At 24.8% G+C, this 19,984-nt stretch overlaps 3 protein-coding genes across 8 annotated transcripts in view; 1 reads left to right on the forward strand and 2 right to left on the reverse strand.

Moving 5' to 3' along the window:
- LOC126896731 (uncharacterized) overlaps nt 1–19,984 on the forward strand; it is a 395,864-nt gene that overhangs the window by 133,333 nt on the left and 242,547 nt on the right. The gene's annotated exons all lie outside the window — the stretch shown is intronic.
- LOC126896728 (sentrin-specific protease 1-like) lies at nt 2,427–5,035 on the reverse strand. 2 transcript variants are annotated; one of them, XM_050669759.1, is made up of 6 exons: nt 4,612–5,035; nt 4,294–4,397; nt 3,905–4,054; nt 3,644–3,776; nt 3,444–3,548; nt 2,428–3,171 (listed from the first exon to the last, which is right to left on the reverse strand). In XM_050669759.1, the coding sequence occupies exons 1-6, from the start codon at nt 4,781–4,783 to the stop codon at nt 2,585–2,587; spliced, it is 1,251 nt and encodes a 416-aa protein (XP_050525716.1). In that variant the 5' UTR covers nt 4,784–5,035; the 3' UTR covers nt 2,428–2,584. The 2 variants fall into 2 exon arrangements, with proteins under 2 accessions (XP_050525717.1, XP_050525716.1); XM_050669760.1 differs by lacking the exon at nt 4,294–4,397 and having other exon boundaries at nt 2,427–3,171; nt 4,612–4,764.
- The window catches only part of LOC126896721 (cytoplasmic dynein 2 intermediate chain 1), a 32,427-nt gene continuing 21,745 nt past the window's right edge, over nt 9,303–19,984 (reverse strand). For all 4 annotated transcript variants that reach the window (XM_050669743.1, XM_050669742.1, XM_050669740.1 and 1 more), the window contains 14 exons: nt 19,677–19,855; nt 19,380–19,616; nt 19,173–19,313; nt 17,458–17,592; nt 16,709–17,011; nt 15,852–16,018; nt 15,356–15,450; nt 15,074–15,171; nt 12,363–12,526; nt 12,129–12,274; nt 11,910–11,968; nt 10,742–10,905; nt 10,546–10,672; nt 9,303–9,528 (listed from right to left, as the gene is read on the reverse strand). In XM_050669743.1, the coding sequence (XP_050525700.1) occupies nt 9,412–9,528; nt 10,546–10,672; nt 10,742–10,905; nt 11,910–11,968; nt 12,129–12,274; nt 12,363–12,526; nt 15,074–15,171; nt 15,356–15,450; nt 15,852–16,018; nt 16,709–17,011; nt 17,458–17,592; nt 19,173–19,313; nt 19,380–19,616; nt 19,677–19,855 (2,132 nt within the window). In that variant the 3' untranslated portion in view covers nt 9,303–9,411. The remainder of the gene's footprint in view (nt 9,529–10,545; nt 10,673–10,741; nt 10,906–11,909; nt 11,969–12,128; nt 12,275–12,362; nt 12,527–15,073; nt 15,172–15,355; nt 15,451–15,851; nt 16,019–16,708; nt 17,012–17,457; nt 17,593–19,172; nt 19,314–19,379; nt 19,617–19,676; nt 19,856–19,984) is intronic.

Raw genomic sequence — 19,984 nt, forward strand, 5'->3', positions numbered from 1 at the left:
AAACAGTGCTGTCCAGCGGACTTTCTTGCAACTGACAAAGAGTACTAAAGCTGTAGCGTAACGCTACAAATTGTATGGCAAAAAGTTGTGTAACATATATAATTCAATGGATTAAAATTATTCCTAAAAACCTTTATAAAATTTAATGCGTCTTTTATTCTTTTGTTTTTTTTTTGTTCGATAACTGTTTGAGTTTTTAAATTTTTTAAAAATTTAGATTTATAGTAGAAATTTATTTTTAAATTGGGTTTTTAATTTACCGGAAATAACAATAATTTATTACAAGGAGCCCTAAATTATTATAAGTATTTATTCTTGATATCGTAACTCACAGATATGAAAACAAGAATTGTCAATAAAATCTTGTTAAAGTGACATGATTAAGAAATTTAGATATCGCCAAGAATAGAAAAAATCGCAAAATTTAACAAGCTTTAACAGAATAACGATTCGCCGAATAAAATATATTATAAGAACAATTTTTTTTGAAATGTTTTTTCTATTATATCATTAAACTAAAAATAAACGTTCTCATTAATAAAAATTTAAGTTTAGATTTTTAACCCAGTAGAGCTGCAAAAATATTTAAACAACAATACATTTTTTTGTACAGTTTTTGTAATCACAGAATTTTTTCTTTAATAAAATAAAAAATTTTCTGTACTTTTTAAGAAAATGAGTGTCTTAACATTTATTGATCACTCTGTACATCAAGGACTGAATTCATTTTATTTTTTTGCTGTTTAGGTTTTGATTAGAACTACCTATTATGCACAAAACCAAGTAAAAAACTATCATTTGCGTTTCAACAATTTAATAGTATAATGTTGACAAACATCATACTATTTCAAAGTATTTTAGTTCAAAAACAACGTATTTTTAACAATCTCTTTTTTTATTTAATTTATCACACAATAAGCGTTATTTTATATGAAAATCAAGTTTAAGTTAAATATATATTTTTATCTAATTATACAGAGTGATTTTTTTATCATAACTCACTCAATTACTTACAGAATAAAAATAATTTAAAAATTGAAATTATTATGATAATTCAGTGTAAATTTTCAAGAACGAAAAAAAGGGATAGTATACAGTGTTTGTGATATGTGATTTAACGAATTAAAACCAAACCCAAAAATACATTATACAAAAAATGATGAATTTAAAATATCTAAGCGTTGTATCGCAATAATGTCTTAATAATATACTTATACACCTTTTGACGAAACCGTCCGTATAATTTAAGTTTAATTTTTACACGTTTGTGTAAACATTTATTATAAACCTTATAATTATTATTATTATTATGAAATAAATATATTATATACAAATAACAACAATTTGTTTTTTCATTTTAAATTATAAGTTTATCAAATTTATAGGAAACTAGTACAATATTAAAGTTATTGTTCATAAATTATTAATGTAAGTTAATTTTCTGACGTGAATGGGTTTCGGCCATTTTGACGCCTACGGACTATATTTAAATTCTTGGGTAAACATTGTTGTATTGAAAAATGTTGGACCATCATTTTCGTCACAAATTTCTTCTTCTTTTTTCTAAAACATAATTATAAGTTTAATATCCATAAAGGTTATGACAATTTATGTTCATTAAACTCACATTAATTTAAAGCGTACCCTCGGACTTAGACTTAGCCCATCGATCGATTATTTCGTTGCATGCTAAATTCTTCAGTTCGCTTATGTAATTACTGTCACCTTTAAGAAAAAATGTCGCATATTTCTTTGTCATTCAAACTTCTTATAAAGTTAACCATTTCATCATTATTTGAACTTTGAATATTGGGACCTGACCATTTACCATGGACATTTTGTATAATGCGGTCTATTTGCTGGCATAATTGTAAACGTGTTTTTGTTTCTCTTGATATTGCACTGTTCATAGTGCACTGTATGTCCATAAGTCTATTAATGTTTTCGTTATTCAATAACACTCAACACCTATCCACCATCCTGGATTCTAATACTAAATGCATGGTATCACGGTACAATACTTTTGATATATTAAAATCAACATTTTGGTATAACACAATGTTCTCTCCTTTTATCAGAAGTGATTGTAAAAATAATATTATTTCATCCATCATGTCATAAATAATATTTAAAAAGTCTGTTGACATACTAATAGTTCGTGAGGGAGTAATAATGCATACCGTAACATTGAAGTCCCCTTTTTGATTCAGGCCCACTTGCAAAACTTTTCATTTAGTAAAATTAAAATTAAGTTGTTAAGATAGTAGATACGCTTTTTAATTTAAAAATTTATAATTGGTTGACTTTTTAACTTAATTGTATCCATAACTGTATATTATAATATTTGTATATTCACATAACAAGAACACTAAATTATTTCAGTTAAGATAAATTTATATTAAATTTGAATTTCTTAAATGAAATGTTACAAAGAAAAATAAGATTAAAATAAAATAACAAAACAACAATTAAACATAGAAAAAGTAAAAAAATGTTTGGTGGTATACAAATAAAAATTTCAATTTATAGTGAATATTAAAAAATTGATATAAAATACAAAAATAAAATTTCATTCATAAAAATATTAACAGAATAGCTCGCCAGCAATAATTTCATTTTTGTGTCTTAATCTTATAAAAGGCATAAAATTTGCATTTATTGGTGTTGTATCTCCTCGAGACATTTTTTCTGCCAGCTCAACAGTAAATGGCCCACAATCATGTCCATTGGTTTGGCGAGATGTCTCGCCTATTTGTAATGTCCATGTAGAAGCTTTTCCTTTTTTGTCCATCTCCCATTCAATTAAGAAATTTTTTAATACCATTGGATAAGGACCCTTATACGACTTAAGACTATCATATGATGTCACAGTCTTTTCAGGTATATTAACCACTGTCAATATCCAATGACTCTCATATACATTCATGGGCACAAAAAGTAATTTTATTGTGTGAATATCTTTTTTTATCCATCTTCTTACAGCTGGATAACCTCCTCGAAGATACGCTACAATAAAATCAGTGACAACTGCATAAACTTCACCTTCTGACCGTTTTACTATCATTTTAATGTACTCATTAATTGTGTCTGAAGTATACCATGATGTGGGCGATTTAAATGAAGGTGCATTATACTGATCAAGAGATTTTGTGTTCTGATCTTGCATTACTTCTGCAAGTGTAACCATATTTAAACATTTTTCATAAAATTAATAAAAGACTTTGTTGAACAGTTTACTATTATTTAGGTTTATTTAAGGTTTTGGAATATGAAATTAAACACGTATAATTACTTTTGTTTAAAACGTCCATGGACCCCCTTAATGACACGCCTCTGCAGAAGTTATATTAATTTAACTCGTATTATTATAATTAATTATGTTTAATAAATAATCTTTTTTTATTTAATTTTACATAAAATAAATAGATTATATAACTAATTACCTTTTTCTTTCTCTGGTACTTTTATTACTTCAATAGTGGACAGAGCAAGTAAATTTACGTCATTCGGCGTATTTAAGGTCAAAGGATTAGAACTAACTTTTGGCTCTAAAATAATTTATGTTTAAAAATATTACTTATTTGTTTCAAAAATCAAAACTTCATATTTTTTATAAATGAATTATATTTTAAAAGTTGTATACTTTTTATGATTTTTTCATCTTCTTCGGATGAATTTCTTTTTAAATTTGGTCGAGCAGTAGTATTAGAAGATATCTCAAAAAGTTGTTTTTTTATTTCGGATTTTTTGCGTTCCAAATTTTTCTTATGAAAACTCTTAACGGATCATAAAAATATATTTAATTATATGATAAATTTATTTAATAAATCTGCTTTAAGTCCAAAAAATGGTTTAGGGTATACCCTAAAATCTTTTTATTGAAATAAAGCATAATAAAATATACCTTTTCTAACAAATCAGCTGATATTAATAGCGGATTGTCTTTTGAAATTGCTATATTTTTTTTTTCTGTTGAATTTAAAATTTCATTTTTATATTTTTCAGATTTTTCATTCTGAAAAAGTGTTCCGAATTCTCTTTGCTGCATCATATTCTAGGTAACCAAAGAGATATTTAAATAAACAAATAAACTATACTTAATATTATATTATTATCTTCGATAAAAATTGAATTTCCCATAAAAATCTAATAGAAAAAATAGCAGAATAATATTAAACATTATGTTACCGCATTTATATTAAGGGGGTTGATAGTTTATTTTATATTTTTGAATCAGACAAACCCCAATAACATAGCTAAATCGAATAAATATATTAATATAATTATAGTTACCAATTTTTCTGGAATAATTTTATCATTTTTATTCGTTTTTCGATACGTGCGTTTTTTTGGAATAATGGAATTTTTTATAGGATAAATATTTTTATTAATAATTGCTGCAAATTGAATATAATTTTAATAATTATTAATTAAATAATCAATTTCGAAAAAGGTTTTTAATATTAAAATAGTTAAATTAAAGTAAAGCGACTGAATTATTGTTATATATGAATAAGAGAACTTATTATTAATTTTTCTTATATTTTATATTAAAAAACTTTTTCTCTATTCGAAATAGTTAGTTTAATTATTAATCTTAATAGTGTTTACAGATAATTCTTCCATCTTTAGTTGACTTTTTTGATATTTGTCCTTTATTTGTATTATTTAAAACACAATTGGAATGCATGAAACGACGATTCCATATTTCTTCAACTCTGCGTATGACCTTATGTAAGTTTGATTCATTTGTTTGACCAAAAATATTTTTTTCACTTGCCATATCAATAACTAATTAAATAAATCTTAATAATTACACAAGACGATAGTTTATTTTTCACGGGAAAAAACGAAGTGAACTGAAATGTCGATAAAATCAACATTTACATCTAATTGTCAAGGAAACTTAATTGTAAAAATTCATTAAAAAAATGTATAAGCCAATTATAAATAAATTTAGTATAAACAATACTTATTTATTTTAATTGTATTATTGGTCAAAGAATACAATATTTTAAGAATTTATTACAGAGAATTATCAAAATATATATTTTAAAGATATTTTGAAGAAAAACCTTTTGTATTTGTTTGTTTATTTATTACATTAGTTTACAAATGATAGAGATTTTTTTATGAAAGTTCAAGTGGAATAAATTTGATATCGGTTAACAGAATATTTATGCATATAAAATTTAATCTGTATGAAATAAAATATCAACGTTTGGATTTATTCTCTTGCAACTATTAAAAATTTTGCCCATGTGAAATTGCTATTTCCATTTAGTTATTAACAAAAAACATCATGCCATGCGATTATAATCAACATAAAAATTTATTAAGTTGAATATATAATATAGTTTAACAATTTAATTAATAATTGAATTAATGACATAATAATTCTGATAAAAGAAAATAACAGGAGATTTGAATTAATTTTAACGACTTTAACAAATCGAAAATAACTTTAGGGTTTAACTACCTTATAGGTTTAATTATTATTTGCATTTTTAATGTTATTATTATTATTTTTTTTTTTTTTTACAATAACGGATATCTTTGTAACTTCAATATATATCAATAAAATGACAAATTATCCAAGAAAATCAAGGAAATTTTAGAGAAATATTAAGATACAGAGCCCAAGGAGATGACCGTTTAAAATCATTTTTGGAAGCTGAAGAAACAATAAAATATACAAGTGAAACACTTCAAAATGAAATAATTGAATCCTGTAATAAAATTATTTTAAATAAAATCGTAACAAACATAAATGCCCAAAGATGTTTCAAAATACTTGCTGATGAAACGGCCGACATTGGTGGAAGCGAACAAGTAACTTTGTGTGTTCGATATTTAGATGTTGAAAATATGATTATCAAGGAAGAATTCTTCAGTTTGTGCCTACAACAGATACTACTGGAAAAGGTTTATATATTATTATTCAAAGTTTACATTCATTTGGTGTAAAAACAAAATAACTTAGAGGACATTGTTACGATGGATGTGCTTCTATGTCTGGTCAATTTAACGGAGCTCAATCTCTTATTCACCAAAGTCTTCCGCTTGCGTCGTTTATTCATTGTGCTGTTCATGTTTTAAACCTTGCTAATTCTTATTCATCTTCTATACAAGAAACACGAAATTGATTAGGAACACCATCTAAAGTTAGAGATTTTTTCATAAACCCAAAGCGAAAAGATGTGTTGAAAAGTCAAATCGAAGAAAGTCAAAAATGTATAACTAAAAAATCATTAAAACAATTATGTGCGACTAAATGAGTTGAACGTTTTTATGCTGTCAATGATTTTCTTGAGCTTTTTGTGTACCTAATTGAATCGTTATTTATAATTTCGAAGTGGAATGACACTGAAACATCATCAAAAGCAAGCAATTTACGAACATCAATACTGAAAGGAGATTTTATTATTTGTTTACTTATTATAAATAAAGTATTTAGTTATGAGTTACTTTGTTTAAAACAACTTCAAATAAATTAGCAGCTACACAACATTGTTATTATCAATGGTAGTAAGGCATATTGTTGTGAGTTTATAAATACACTAACTGACAATACAGAAAGTATATCTATGATAGTCATAATTGATAATAAACAATCCGTGACTGCGACATTGATATCATATAAACCATTTAGCTACCTGTATTTGTAATCATATCATCATGTGTATTATACATGTATATTAACTCAAAAATTTGAAACTNTTTATATTAACTAAAAAATTTGAAAGTTTAAATGTTTATACCTAATAAACTAATAAAGTTATATTAAAAATTCAAATGCCATTTACTATTTAATTAAAAATCCAAACATTTTATTATATTCAAAATATGTGTTCCCATTTAAAAGACAAAAAGACAAAGTTGACACCCTTACAAGGCATAAGGGATGAACATAAAAAGTTTTAAATAGTTAATAATTTAAGAATAATGTGTAACTAAAGAAAACCAAAAATAATGTTTAAATTATATTTATTCTACAAGTAAATGAGTGGGTTATGATAAAAAAATCAGTCTGTATACTGTAATATAGTTTATCATTTGTAAAGCTGGAAGTAAAACATTTTTGTAATGTTTTGTTTAATTGTAATTTCCTGATCTATTATTACTAGACCAGGAATTAAATATTTATAAACATTTTTGAAAACGATAGTATTATTAATTTTGCAAAAAGAAGAAAAACAAAATATTTTAGTATATAAGACGAAATGGAATGAATCGTAGAGGAGAGAGGACCTCAGGAGCACCGAAGGTAATCTCTTTTCGCGCGGTACGTTTATGACATCAAGTTTTCATTTTGTGTATTCTTTTATTGTGTATTTAGTGTATATTTATTTTGTATGTTTTGCATTGTTTAATTATATCTATAATAAATGCATTTGAGTTATTATTAAACTTTTATTACTTTAAGTTAAGACACTAGGGTTGTTTCTAGGGTTAAGATACAACAGTACCAAAATATCAAATTTAAAATTATTTGTCAATTCCTAAAATAGTAAGTTTTTTTTACGTCAGTAAACATTTCTATAATTTTCGTTTGTGAGGTTCATTAAAAGTTGGACACCACCCGAGAAATCATTCAAAATACGCCATTGGCACCATGGTATAAAACAACGTTATCTAAGAACGAGCAACATCGACCTTTCGGCATACCCCCCCTCTCCGGCCGTAAACACGGCCCGTCTACCTATGAAGAGGAAACAGCCTGGGCCGTTTTGGAAGGTATGGGAATCATATATTACACATCTTCTTACAACACTATCAATAATTCAATCGACATTAGTTTCATCCATAAATAATTTATGAGTCTACAACAGTTGTACAGTTACTGTACTGAATTAAGTATTATTTTGATATAAATTGTTTTTAAAAATTTCTTCTAATTTAGTAATTTAATTTAATTATTATAAATATTGAACAACATATTTTTTTTTAATTCTCATTATTTTCGAAAATATTAAACCGACCACGATGCTCAAATTTATGTTTTCCTTTTAAAATCCTATTGCGGTCAAGCAATATATGTATTGTTTTGCCCTGTAGGTTGGCGATACTCGTTTTCTTTTTTTTCTTTGTGACACCATATAAGTGACATGGTTATTATCCATTGATAATCAAACATTTAAAATCAAGGTATACTCTCTTACAAACATTAACCAAACTTATTTAAAGACAAAGTTTATATTCGATTAAGATTTCAAAAGCGGTCTCACAATATTTTATAAGTATTAATTACTTATTAAATACTCGCATCATCTCTGCGGCAATAGTTTTAGTTTTTTGGAGATCGCATCTTAATTAAAGAAGAAGTCCAGAATTGTGTTAAGTGTTTTCGTTTGAGATCAAAAACTGCTATTCAACACATGGTTTTATTACTTACAACACGCGTAAATCCGTCACCAGCGTTTACCATGTCTGATGTCAACTACATCGGCCCTTTCACTTAAGAGTCAGTGGAAAAGAAGTCGAACATTTAATAAAGCATACGTGGCATTATTTGTAAGTTGCGCCACACGCGCAGCGTACATAGAACTGGTGCCAGACTTAACGACAGAAGCGTTTCTGGCCGCGATTAGGCGCTTTATAGCAAGACATGGAAGGCCTGTTGGAGTGAACTCCGACAACGGGACAACATTCACTGGAGCTGATAATTTACTATGTGAATTTATATAATACTCACAAGTTACAATTGCTAAAACCGTCGCCCAAGAAGGTGTACAATGAAAGTTTAAAGTCAAATTTTATACTCGATTAAAGTTTCAAAAATGGTTATGACAATATTTTAAGTTTCTATAATTATATTTTCAACTTATAGTATAAAAAAATTCAATATATATATATATATGTATTTATATAGAATTAATTTACTAGATATAAGAAAAATGTCGATAGCCGAAATTATTGCCTAGTTCTGTCTATAATGACATAAATATTACCGTGTATAAGTGTAGGGTTTCTGTAATATAATTGCCTTTATTGTAATATACATTTAATTTTCGAAGCGGATCATTTTACTGAAATAAATTAACATTAATATGTTACCCTCAAATGGCGTGTATCGAATAGCATAACAAAGTATAATAATGTACACTAACATTTAATTTCAGGTTTGTTTTATATAACACAAATTTTATCATACATCACAATACTTTTTCATGCCACATAATATTGTACAAAAATCCAAGCTGAACTTTAACCTGTAACTTTTCTTTACTTACCTGTAATAATAATTATTCTATGGGTAATAGGAAGTTTTGGTAGGATTTAATGATCTAAATATAGTGCAACTTTTATTTTTTTATTAATTGAAATATTAAAATCTACTGAAATATATGACATATTATTCATTGAAAAGAATTGTTGAATCATCATAATCGTCCTTTGAAGTTCAACGTATTATAATCTTGATAAGTTATAAAGCAGAAGGCTTTTATAATCTGTACATTTGTCTGAACTCCTATTTTGAATTTTAATTTTGTGCATCTCCACTTTGCCGTCATTGAATGCTAAACCCTTTAAAAACAAAAATATATTAAAGTATATACTTTATTTTAATGCTTGTATGCTTATTAAAATTATTTTTATCGCGTAAGAAGCATTTCTTTTCACCAAAAAATCATTTTTCTATTCATATAGTGGATTTATTTAGACCACTACCCATCATTATTTCTTTAAATAATGATTATTTCATAAAATTGTACACATTTAAATTTGATTTATTTTAATGAACCATAGTAAATATCATGTTTATAATAAGAATAAATTATTTCTAAGGGTAGATATTATAATAACTTTTAAATGTTCAATGAAAACCTAAAATAATTTTTTTATTATTAGTTGGAAAACGGTCTATATAAAATGTAGACTGGTCAATAATCATATTTGTAATATTATTTTTTGAGATATAAGCAAATAAAGATTTAAAAAGTGAGGAGCGTGATTCTTCCCCGCTAGCCGATAACTAAAAATTTTATTATCTCAAAAAGTATAATACAAAACTGGTATAGACCAATTAAAATTTTATGTAGACCTATTTAATTAGTAAAATTAACTTTTAGAAATAATTATTCCTTACAAAAAACTTAATATTGACTATAGTTAATTAAAATATATCACAATTGAATATATATATATATATGTTTTTTTTGAAAAATTAACTAAAAAAGGGAGGCAGTAATCTTAATAATTCATATTGCATGTATAACTTTTTAGTACGTATACCAAACGGAGTGTACCCACCCGCTGTACATATCCACACTATGTTTTAAAACAATTGTAAATAATGAGTACTTATATTAAAATTGTTATTGGCGACCGAAGTTATGTCAAAAAAAAGAATAATAAATGTCTATTAAAAAAAAAAAATGTTATATTATTTATATTCTAATTAGGGATAAATAATAAAAGATATGACGAAGAAGTATTAGACGCAAATTACCAGACAAATAATTTCAAGTACTGAAATAAGCTTAATCTAAATAGTTTTTATTTTTTATAACATAATTAAAAACAAAACGGATAGAAATTTACCATGTATACAGATTTTTGTCCACATTCTGTGTTTAATAATGATAGGCCATTAATATTTCTACCTGGCAAGTTGATAGTGAATAAAGGTTCATTGCAATTTTCGTCACAGAGATCCCACATATGGACACTAATCAAATTAAATAGGATATATTACTATTTAAATATAATGTAGATTATTTTTGTGTCATTGAATTACTTAGAATTTGCATCTATTGCAAAAAAAATTCCAGGGTGTCCTTTGCACCAGCAAACTTTCACTATTGGAGTAGGACAAAGGTCGTCTGATGATCCCAAAAATTTAGCCAATGGTTCTTGATGTGTTATATTGTACAATAACACTTCATTAATTGAGCAAGCAACCTAAGTAAAGTATACAAAAGAAACTACTATACATTTTTTGGGTTTATATATTATATAAAATCTTTAGATACAGAACAAATATAATTAACTCAATTTAAACAAATGTAAATGTTCAACAGTGTAATTTACATGCATCAAATTTAAAAGTGTATAAGTTATAAAGTTATAAAATAGTAAAATTATACTTTTTTAAAAATTTACTTGTAAGCTGTTAATGTGCATTAAAAATGTGAAATATCGATTTGAGACACTTTTTATCATTAATTAATTAGTATTAAATAATATAATTAATTTTCATACCTTTTAATTTCGAGAAAAATTATAACAATAAAAAATATATTTTATTTTATGTGTTTGACTTAAAATTATTTTAGAAATCATTTAATATCATGTGATTACTTGTATAACAAATACGAGTATTATTAATGCAGTAATTTAAATTCTCAAAAAAAAAAAAAGGAAATAATAAATTATTATTTTTAGTGTGTACAAGTTCAAACCAATTGTTACTATGCTTTGGGGTTTTGACTAGAATTTTGGTTACTTAAATTAGTCTTTGACTCTATAATCTACCTTAATGATAATGGGTGATACATTAAGATAATTCTTATTGTGTTTACTAGTGAAAGTTAAACAATTGCAGTTTGTGTAGTTGGGTTCGATAACTAGTGTTACACGTTGTTAATTAAACATATAGAAATGTATTTATGGTAATTATTAAACTACTAATTTGTTAAGTAGTAATTAGATATATTTTACATGAAATGGATATTATCGCATAGGTAATTTACTATCACAAGTCTTAAAGAAACATTTTAAATAAAGAAAAAAAGAAAATGGAAAGTTAAGATTAAAAAATTTATAAAAATAATTTAAGTATATATTTGTTTTATAACCAAACTATTTAGTTTTGAAATTATATTGATTATTGAATAATAATCAAATAATTTATTTATTATAAATTATTTTCTATTAATGTTTTTACGAAGCCGATAAAAACTTACTAAAAAATATAATGGATCAAATGGACACATATCCAACCACTTGATTTCTGTACATTTCTCTAAAAACAGAACTTATATTACTTAAATTAAAAATTTAATTCTTTAATAAATTTAACTAAGAGCAAACTGTTATAAGTTATTTGGTAAAATTTAAATAATTTAAATGTGTAATATTTTCTATTGATGTATTTATAAACTTTTATTAAGAATTCATTGTACCTGTATTTCCTTGTGTATAAAATGATGGCCATACTTTATGTCCGCCAAGATTACAACGAAAAATTATTCCAGAATTAGTTCCAATTATTACATCCTGACTGTCACTTAAATACATTGATGTGGCAGTTTCGCAGCTCAAAATGGCCCTCAAGAGTTTTATTTATCATCTTATTATTTACTGGTCTTTTAGGAAACACTAAACTACACAAGTAATATTAACAAAAAAATAATTACTTAGGTATGTTATTTGAAACTAATATTGTTTGTAGTTTAATTAATCTAACGGAGCTCCATGGAGACGTCCCTGCGTATTTAATACGTGAAATTTCTGATTTGTCTGTCCAATCATCTATTATGGTCCACACGATTAAAACTAATTCTTCATCTAAACTGCATAACTGCAAATAAATATTATGTTTAATAATATTCACAAATGAATGAATATTACATTTAACACTACAATTATAATACATTACAATGAACACTTAACGAAAAACATATAACTTTTTATCAATTAAAATTACCAACATACAGTGAGTACCAGCATGGTATGGCAAATCCTATAATATTTAATCTATTGAACAACTTTTATTTTACTTTTAAGACACTTTTAGAGTATGGGACTATAATGGTATCATAAAATATACATACATTTATTTTATTTACTGAAATGTTAAAAAAAAAGTAAATTAAAATAACCATTATATAAAATAAATTAATAGTAAAATGTCTCCTAAATATTTCGTAGTTCAATTTTAAAAACATTTTGAAAATTAATAAAAATTAAAATATTTTCATGTTAATATATCAATGTTATGATAAATAATATCAAACTTATAATATTAAATAAAAATTTGTTGTTTTTAAACAGTACAAATTTTTAAGTACAATTATACTACACAAGTTATTTTTTGTTATATTCTAGCGTAATAGTTCCTTAATAATATGATTGAAGTATATATAAATCATAAACTCACAATAATATATGCATAATTTATGCATACAACTACAATTAAAGATAATAAACAGGATTTTATTATAAGTAATGAAACCAATGGATACGACTTCAATATTACAATACTTTTTACTTTAGTTATAATCAAGTGACGGAAAATCACAGAAAAAATGATATTATATACAAAATATATTCAGTAGAACATAAGTTATAGAATTTGTCGGAACAGTTTATGATATCCAGTAGTCTAAGAGCTACTATATTTAAAAAGGAATATTGGACGTATTAGATGGTCTTATAATGATAAAATCATCGTAGTATTACAATAAATACCAATGACGCAATTATAGGACCCAGCCCTTTGCGAGCCCTAAGAATATCAAAAGATTAAAATTAAGAGAAGTTCGGGAAACGTTAATAAGTTAGTTTAGGAGCAAAACTAAGTACAAAGTATTGTTACCAAACATCTTTTTAAAAGTAATAATATTGTAAAATTATTTCAAATTCTAAATTCTGTTCTTAGAGTTAATTTTATATTAAACTGCAACCTTTTAAAAAATTATTCAATTTTGCCGAGTATCCCGGTAAAGTCAATATTTTAATTGATTTTCATATTTAAACAAAATTTATAATTTTTGAAATTTAAAAACACTAAACCATCCCTTTTTTATCTTTTAAACAAATAAGAAACTCACTTCCTCACTTCCGCACGAGATATTAACTTCCCTTATATTATGTGGTCAACGGTAAATATTTTTATTTTAAATTGAATGCGTTATAATGCACTAAACTAATGGCTAAATATTTATGATGTATTGTAGGATTTTTTCAAAAATAATTTTTGTAAGCAATTTAATTTGTTTTTCATAATTATTAATAAATCGTTGCACGTCGCTAAAAGTCGAAATTTGTATACTCATTTCGAAAAAGTGAGTGAATTTTTACTCATTGACATCATAAAATATAAAAATAGTATTTATCGGAGGGATGCAGTGATGTAGACAGGATTTTTGCTTGAGGGTTTGGATTATATTTTTTGACTTATACTCTTACTAGTTATAAAGTACTGATAATAGTTACAACTGATAAATTCTATTAACCCATAGCATATTTGAATTGATTTATATTTTTTTTTGTATGGTTTTACGGTCTTGAACACATGACCGTTGTTGAAAATAGTCAACTTAATCATCTCATTATACAAAAGTGATTGAACGAATATTTTTCAAATTTACATAGTACTTACTATTAGACAATGAAAACGTCTGGTGAAAATTTGATGATGAAGAATAATTTTAACACCACTTATAGAATTTACAAAATTTACAATATGCGTATTATAAAAAATCCACTAACTACGTTTGATTTGTTCAATCACTTTTGTGTAATGAGATAATAAAATTGCCTATTTTCACCTATCCCATGGTGAACTTCCATGTCTGTTCAAGACCGTAAAATGATACAAAAAAAAAATATAAATCGATTCAAATATGATATGAGTTAAAAGAACATAACTAAAAGTTTCTGAAAAAAAAAAAAAATTTATTGAAAAATGTTTTGATCTCCAAATTTTGCTATTAATATACTGCAAAATTTCAATGTTAAAAAAAATTTTAAATTCATAAATTTAAGAATGAAATCGAAGTACTATTTAATATGAGTAAAACAGTGCTATTTCCACAGTGATAGCGTATTTGGGTGTGAAAGTTATATACTCTAAAACATAAGGCGTATTTTCATGTTTTTAATTATAAAAACTGCGCTATCTGGTAAAATACAATAAAAAAAAAAAATTATTTTTGTTTTCACATGGAATGACCCTTAAACAATTTTGCAACTACAAAAATTTTACCCAAATTACGTCACTGATAAAGACCACGTACCAAAAAAATTCTAGTTGAAAAAGACCAATCACTGATTGTGGTTAAGTATTATTTTCTTAACATACTCTAAAATGTTTGAAGTTAATCAAATACTAAAACATACTAACTTCATTCGGAAATTCTTCTTCTGTATATTTTACTGTGTTATATGTTACTACACGCAAATCAACTACTTTTGATTTATGACTTTGGTCAAAAATTAAAGCTGAAAAAATAATCTCTAGATAGCTTCAGAATAAAAAAAAAGTTATTCTAATTATCTAGATTAATTTTTAAGAGATAAATTAAGAAAAACAAATTTTTGATTATTACTATAATACACCTTATTTTGTTTTGGTTATATATTTTATGAATAAATCAGTTGATCTGTATACCAAAACAGTAAATACCTGTATTGTAAGACGGAGATCGAAGAGAACAGTGAATGTCTGGGAGATTTTCGTGATAAAGTTTATTCTCTTTTAAATCCCATACACATAAACTTCTAAAAAATAAAATACAAAATTAATGTAATTCTATTGAGGGAGAAAATTAATATTCTTGAAAAAAGCGTTCTCTTGTTTGTACATAGATAGCGCTAAGTATACCTAGTAATATTATTTACAATATGTGTTCATTAAAATATTGTTATTTATATTTTTAATACAAATTTTTATTTAATTAAATATAACGCTTTTAGTGAGTTAGATTGGATAAAATAGGGGAAGGAATAGATGAAAATATTATGTAATTCTAAGATCAAAAAGGAAATACATTAATTCAGGCAATTTAAACCGTTATTTATGATAGTGTAATTGATAATTACACGATTTTCTTTTAGTTTTTTAATTGCAACTCTGTTAATTAGATTGTTGATTCTTAAGAAATGTACAATATTTTTCTTACCCATCAATATGAGAAGCTACAACATAACCTTCTTCAGAATGCTTAGGTAAAGCACATAGTGATGTTTGTTGATTTGGGCATTTAAGTATGTATTCTGGCATTTTTTCAAGATCTGGCGTATTCCAAATGCAAATAATTGAGTTCCAGTTATTTGTTTTACCTTTTACCTACAAAACATATAAGATTTTATAATTTCTATTAGATAACATTACTATTGTAAAAAGTACAAAATTAGTTTTAAAGATATCGAAAAAATACTACAGAAAAAAATTTCTAAGTATATTGAACTAAATAATAATACAAATTCTTGGATTTCATTTTTTACGCTGTCATGCACTGTATTTTTTTAGTCGACATTTCGAGGTATGAAAACTAAAAATTATAGACATTATGTATATGATAGAACTTTTTGGTTTTCATGTGAAAAATATGAATTGTTATTAGAAAACTACAAGTAACTGTAATGGTTTCTAAAGAAAATTGTTAGTCAATTAATTGTTAATTAAACATCTATAAAGGGAATAATAAAATTGACAACTCTTATAACTTTTGATTTAATAATTATTTCAAAACAGTTTAAATAAATGCAAATAATAATTTTTGTATTTTCTTCAATTTGAATAATTAAATGATTCGTTGCTTCATATTTTATTTCCTTGGAGTTTTTCAATTTGTTTTACTTAAAAAAAAAAATCAATGTCAAGATACTTTTTGTGGCTTATAATATTTTTCACTTAAAGGCAAAACTTATTTTCTCAGCAACTTTAAGGGAAATATATATATTATATTTTAAGTAAAAACAAAATTAATAGCAATTAAGAATTTTTTATTCATACTTAGATAATAATAAGCCTTACCTTATGTATGGTAACTAAAGATTCGGATGATTTGAAAGATTTGATTCTGATAAACTCTATAGAAGTGACTGGTTGATCTGCTATTAGTTGAATATTTGATATAGATGGACTTATATGACCTTCACTGATTGGTATTTCATTAGGCGTCAAGTTATATTGAAGATTGTCCATGGCTCTTCTTTCAAGATAACGCAAGATGTGGTAACCTACAATACAAATTCGCTCTGCGTCTACAGTATTGGTACGTCGTGACCCAAAACTGTCACCGAGTTCATTATTACCATTTCCAACGCCAAGTTTTGCCTTAATTAAATAATTAAATTGAAACTCGTACCAGTAAAAAGTTTTTTATAAATATAAAATGAACATTTGAATCTGTTATTTCAAAAATATCACAGTCATAAAATTAAAATTTTGCAGTAACCACAAAAAACTTAATTTCTCTAGAAATTCAACTTATTTTGCACATACACCAACTGTTAAGTTATTTTTAGGATGTTCCATACTTTTAAGTAGTCAAATTTTAACAATAATTCATTAAATTAAATGAATAAATATGTTGACTTTTTTTTTTAAATATTAATTCTATAGCATAATGGCTATACAAAAAATAACATAGCAAAATATTACTCTGTAATTACACTAATATAAAAATGATTATTTTATATTGAATTTTTGAAATATTTTCTTATAAGTTTTACAAATTTAAACACCTTTGACCAATTGATTATTTAATCATAAAATATTACTTGGTAGTATTCAGCTGATGAACAATTCATTTTATTTGGTAAAACAATTGGTCGTTGTGTCCATTTTTCAATTAAAAAAATTTCGGAAGTTTGAATTTCTTTATCTACGTTGTCATCATTTGTTTGAGAGTAAACCTTATAAAAATTTAATTTGGTAATAAAATCATAATTATTATATTCAGATAAATGTAGGATATGTCAGCAATTAGCTGGATTTCAGCTTAATTGCTTTTTAAAAATTATATATATCACTGTGTTCATTAAAAGTTCCGATTTATGTGTAACAAAAAATATCGGGCATATTCCCCGCGCTATTTCACCATTGATCAAAAACAATGGTATTAAAAAACGTTTTCTAACAACATTTTTTGATTAACAAGAGATAGATTTCTTGTCAAACCATCTTTGTGGTTTCATATCACATACTTTTCATAATCGTTTAAAATTTAATAATAATATCACAAGCTTTATGTTCAATAGCGGCTTTTTTTCGATACATTATACCTAAAGATTAATAAAGTTTTTATGAAAGATGCGCCATTTTTTTAGTGGTTTTCACTATCACAGAATCCAATGTAATTGATTCTATGTCGTACAATAATTCATTGAAACTGTTTAATTATATCAGTCAAAATTTAACTTGGAAACAATTTAGATGATTTTATTTCATTCACAAAAGTTTTAGGTTTTTAAATGCAATATAACAATAAATTAAAATATTAACTTTTAAAAGACTCCATAATATTAATATCTCAATACCTATTTCATAATACATTAAAAATTAGGGTTCGTCAACAATATCGATATCGAATATACGATACAGATTATTTTCAAAAAAATATTTTTAAAATTAAACTGTTTGATTTTTGGTCACTTTGTTATAAAATATATATTATTTTATAATAGGCTAAAAACATAATCTTGTTGACATTTTTCCTACTAAAATATATCATAAAATATAGAATTAAGTTAAGAAGAATAATTACTGTTATTGACCCAAAATTCTATTCTTGGATTAGGTTTTTTATCATTATAACATAATAATTATTCCTATAAAAAAAAAAAACACGAACAAAGTAAGGTATTACAAGATATAGAGAGAAATTTCAGGATTAAAAGATATGCAGCAAAAACTGGTTTAAACTCAATCTGAAAAATGAGATGAAATTATTGAGCTCAAAGAAAATAAAATCGAATTGCTATTAAATGATTGTGATGAAGAAGACAATATTTTATTTAATATTTTATTCTATAAAAGTTTAAATTGTATTTTTAGTAAGAGGTAAAATTGTAACATTTTATTTGATTTGGTTGATATACTATATTCTGTTTTTTACAACAATGGTAACTTGACGATATTCTTGAAAAAAAAAAATTAGATAAAAACATATAAATATTAAATTAAATTTTTTGATTTAATTAAATTTTGAAAATAAAATTTTTTTTCGATATTTATTTTTTCATATGATAACGATATATCGCGATATTGAGACTAATTTTTTTTTTTTTTTTGATATAATATCGTTGAAATTCGGTAGGATATCGATATTCAAAAATATATCGTCGACGAACCCTATTAAAAATAAAATCTATCTATTGTTATTATGATAAGAAAATTATATAGGTTAGGTTATATCAATATAAATCTAAGCAATGCTTAGTCATGTTTTGCATTTATTTGTTTAATTGATTGAAGAAAATATATGTTTTTTTACTTGTGATGTATTCGATCTCCCATAAATTTGCATATATTGTTTATAAGGTATTGCTGGCAGTTCAAACAATGAATAACTGACTGTATCTAGTTTAATCATATCCATTAAAATGTCTCCCCGGGTTTTTATTTTATTTTTGGCCTATTAAAATTGTTTAAGTTTAATGATTTTGCTAAAGTATTATTTTGAATATAATTTAGTCGGTACCTCTATTTCAAGTTGTCTAATTTTAGCTGTTTTAAAATTACTTAAACCTTTTTCAATATTGAGTTCTAACTGATTAATTTCAAATATTTCGTCCAAAAATGGTTCGACTTTTTCTTCGACACAAATTTGTAATGAAAATTTAGTCTCAGTGTCATTTGCAACATTTGTACTTGTTGTATCATGTGATTTAATGGAAACACTGACAGAATTGTCTGATTCAAAGTCTGACTCATAATCCTTAAATGTATACAATTTAATACTTAAATGATCACAAGGAAATAATAATATAAGTTGTACCTCAAAGTCATCTTCGTAATCTTCGTTCTCAGAATTTTTTGATGAACTATCAACAGATTTATTCTCTAAGTTCAAATTCATGGATTCTTTCGTTATAAAACGAATTAGTTTTTCATCAACTTTATTATTCTTTCGCAATTTGTTTGTTGAAAGACGAGATTGGCCATTATATGGATTTTCTACAATAAATTAAAAATTAAAATACAAGTATATTAAAATGACTTTTTATTTATACATTTTTTAATTTTATTTAAATAGAAATTTAATAAAATATTTATATAATTGTTAAAAATTTAAAAACATCATTC

This window comes from Daktulosphaira vitifoliae, unplaced genomic scaffold (genome assembly GCF_025091365.1).
Source record: "Daktulosphaira vitifoliae isolate Bord-2020 unplaced genomic scaffold, ASM2509136v1 Scaffold_1, whole genome shotgun sequence".
In the NCBI taxonomy this organism is placed as follows: domain Eukaryota; kingdom Metazoa; phylum Arthropoda; class Insecta; order Hemiptera; family Phylloxeridae; genus Daktulosphaira; species Daktulosphaira vitifoliae.

Coding starts and splice junctions, on each gene's coding strand:
- LOC126896728 (XM_050669759.1), bottom strand. CDS start 4,783: ATGGCAAGTGAAAAAAATATTTTTGGTCAAACAAATGAATCAAACTTA. Junction 4,398..4,611: donor TAAAGATGGAAGAATTATCT/GTAAACACTATT, acceptor TTCAATTTGCAG/CAATTATTAATAAAAATATT. Junction 3,172..3,443: donor AGTACCAGAGAAAGAAAAAG/GTAATTAGTTAT, acceptor TTACACTTGCAG/AAGTAATGCAAGATCAGAAC.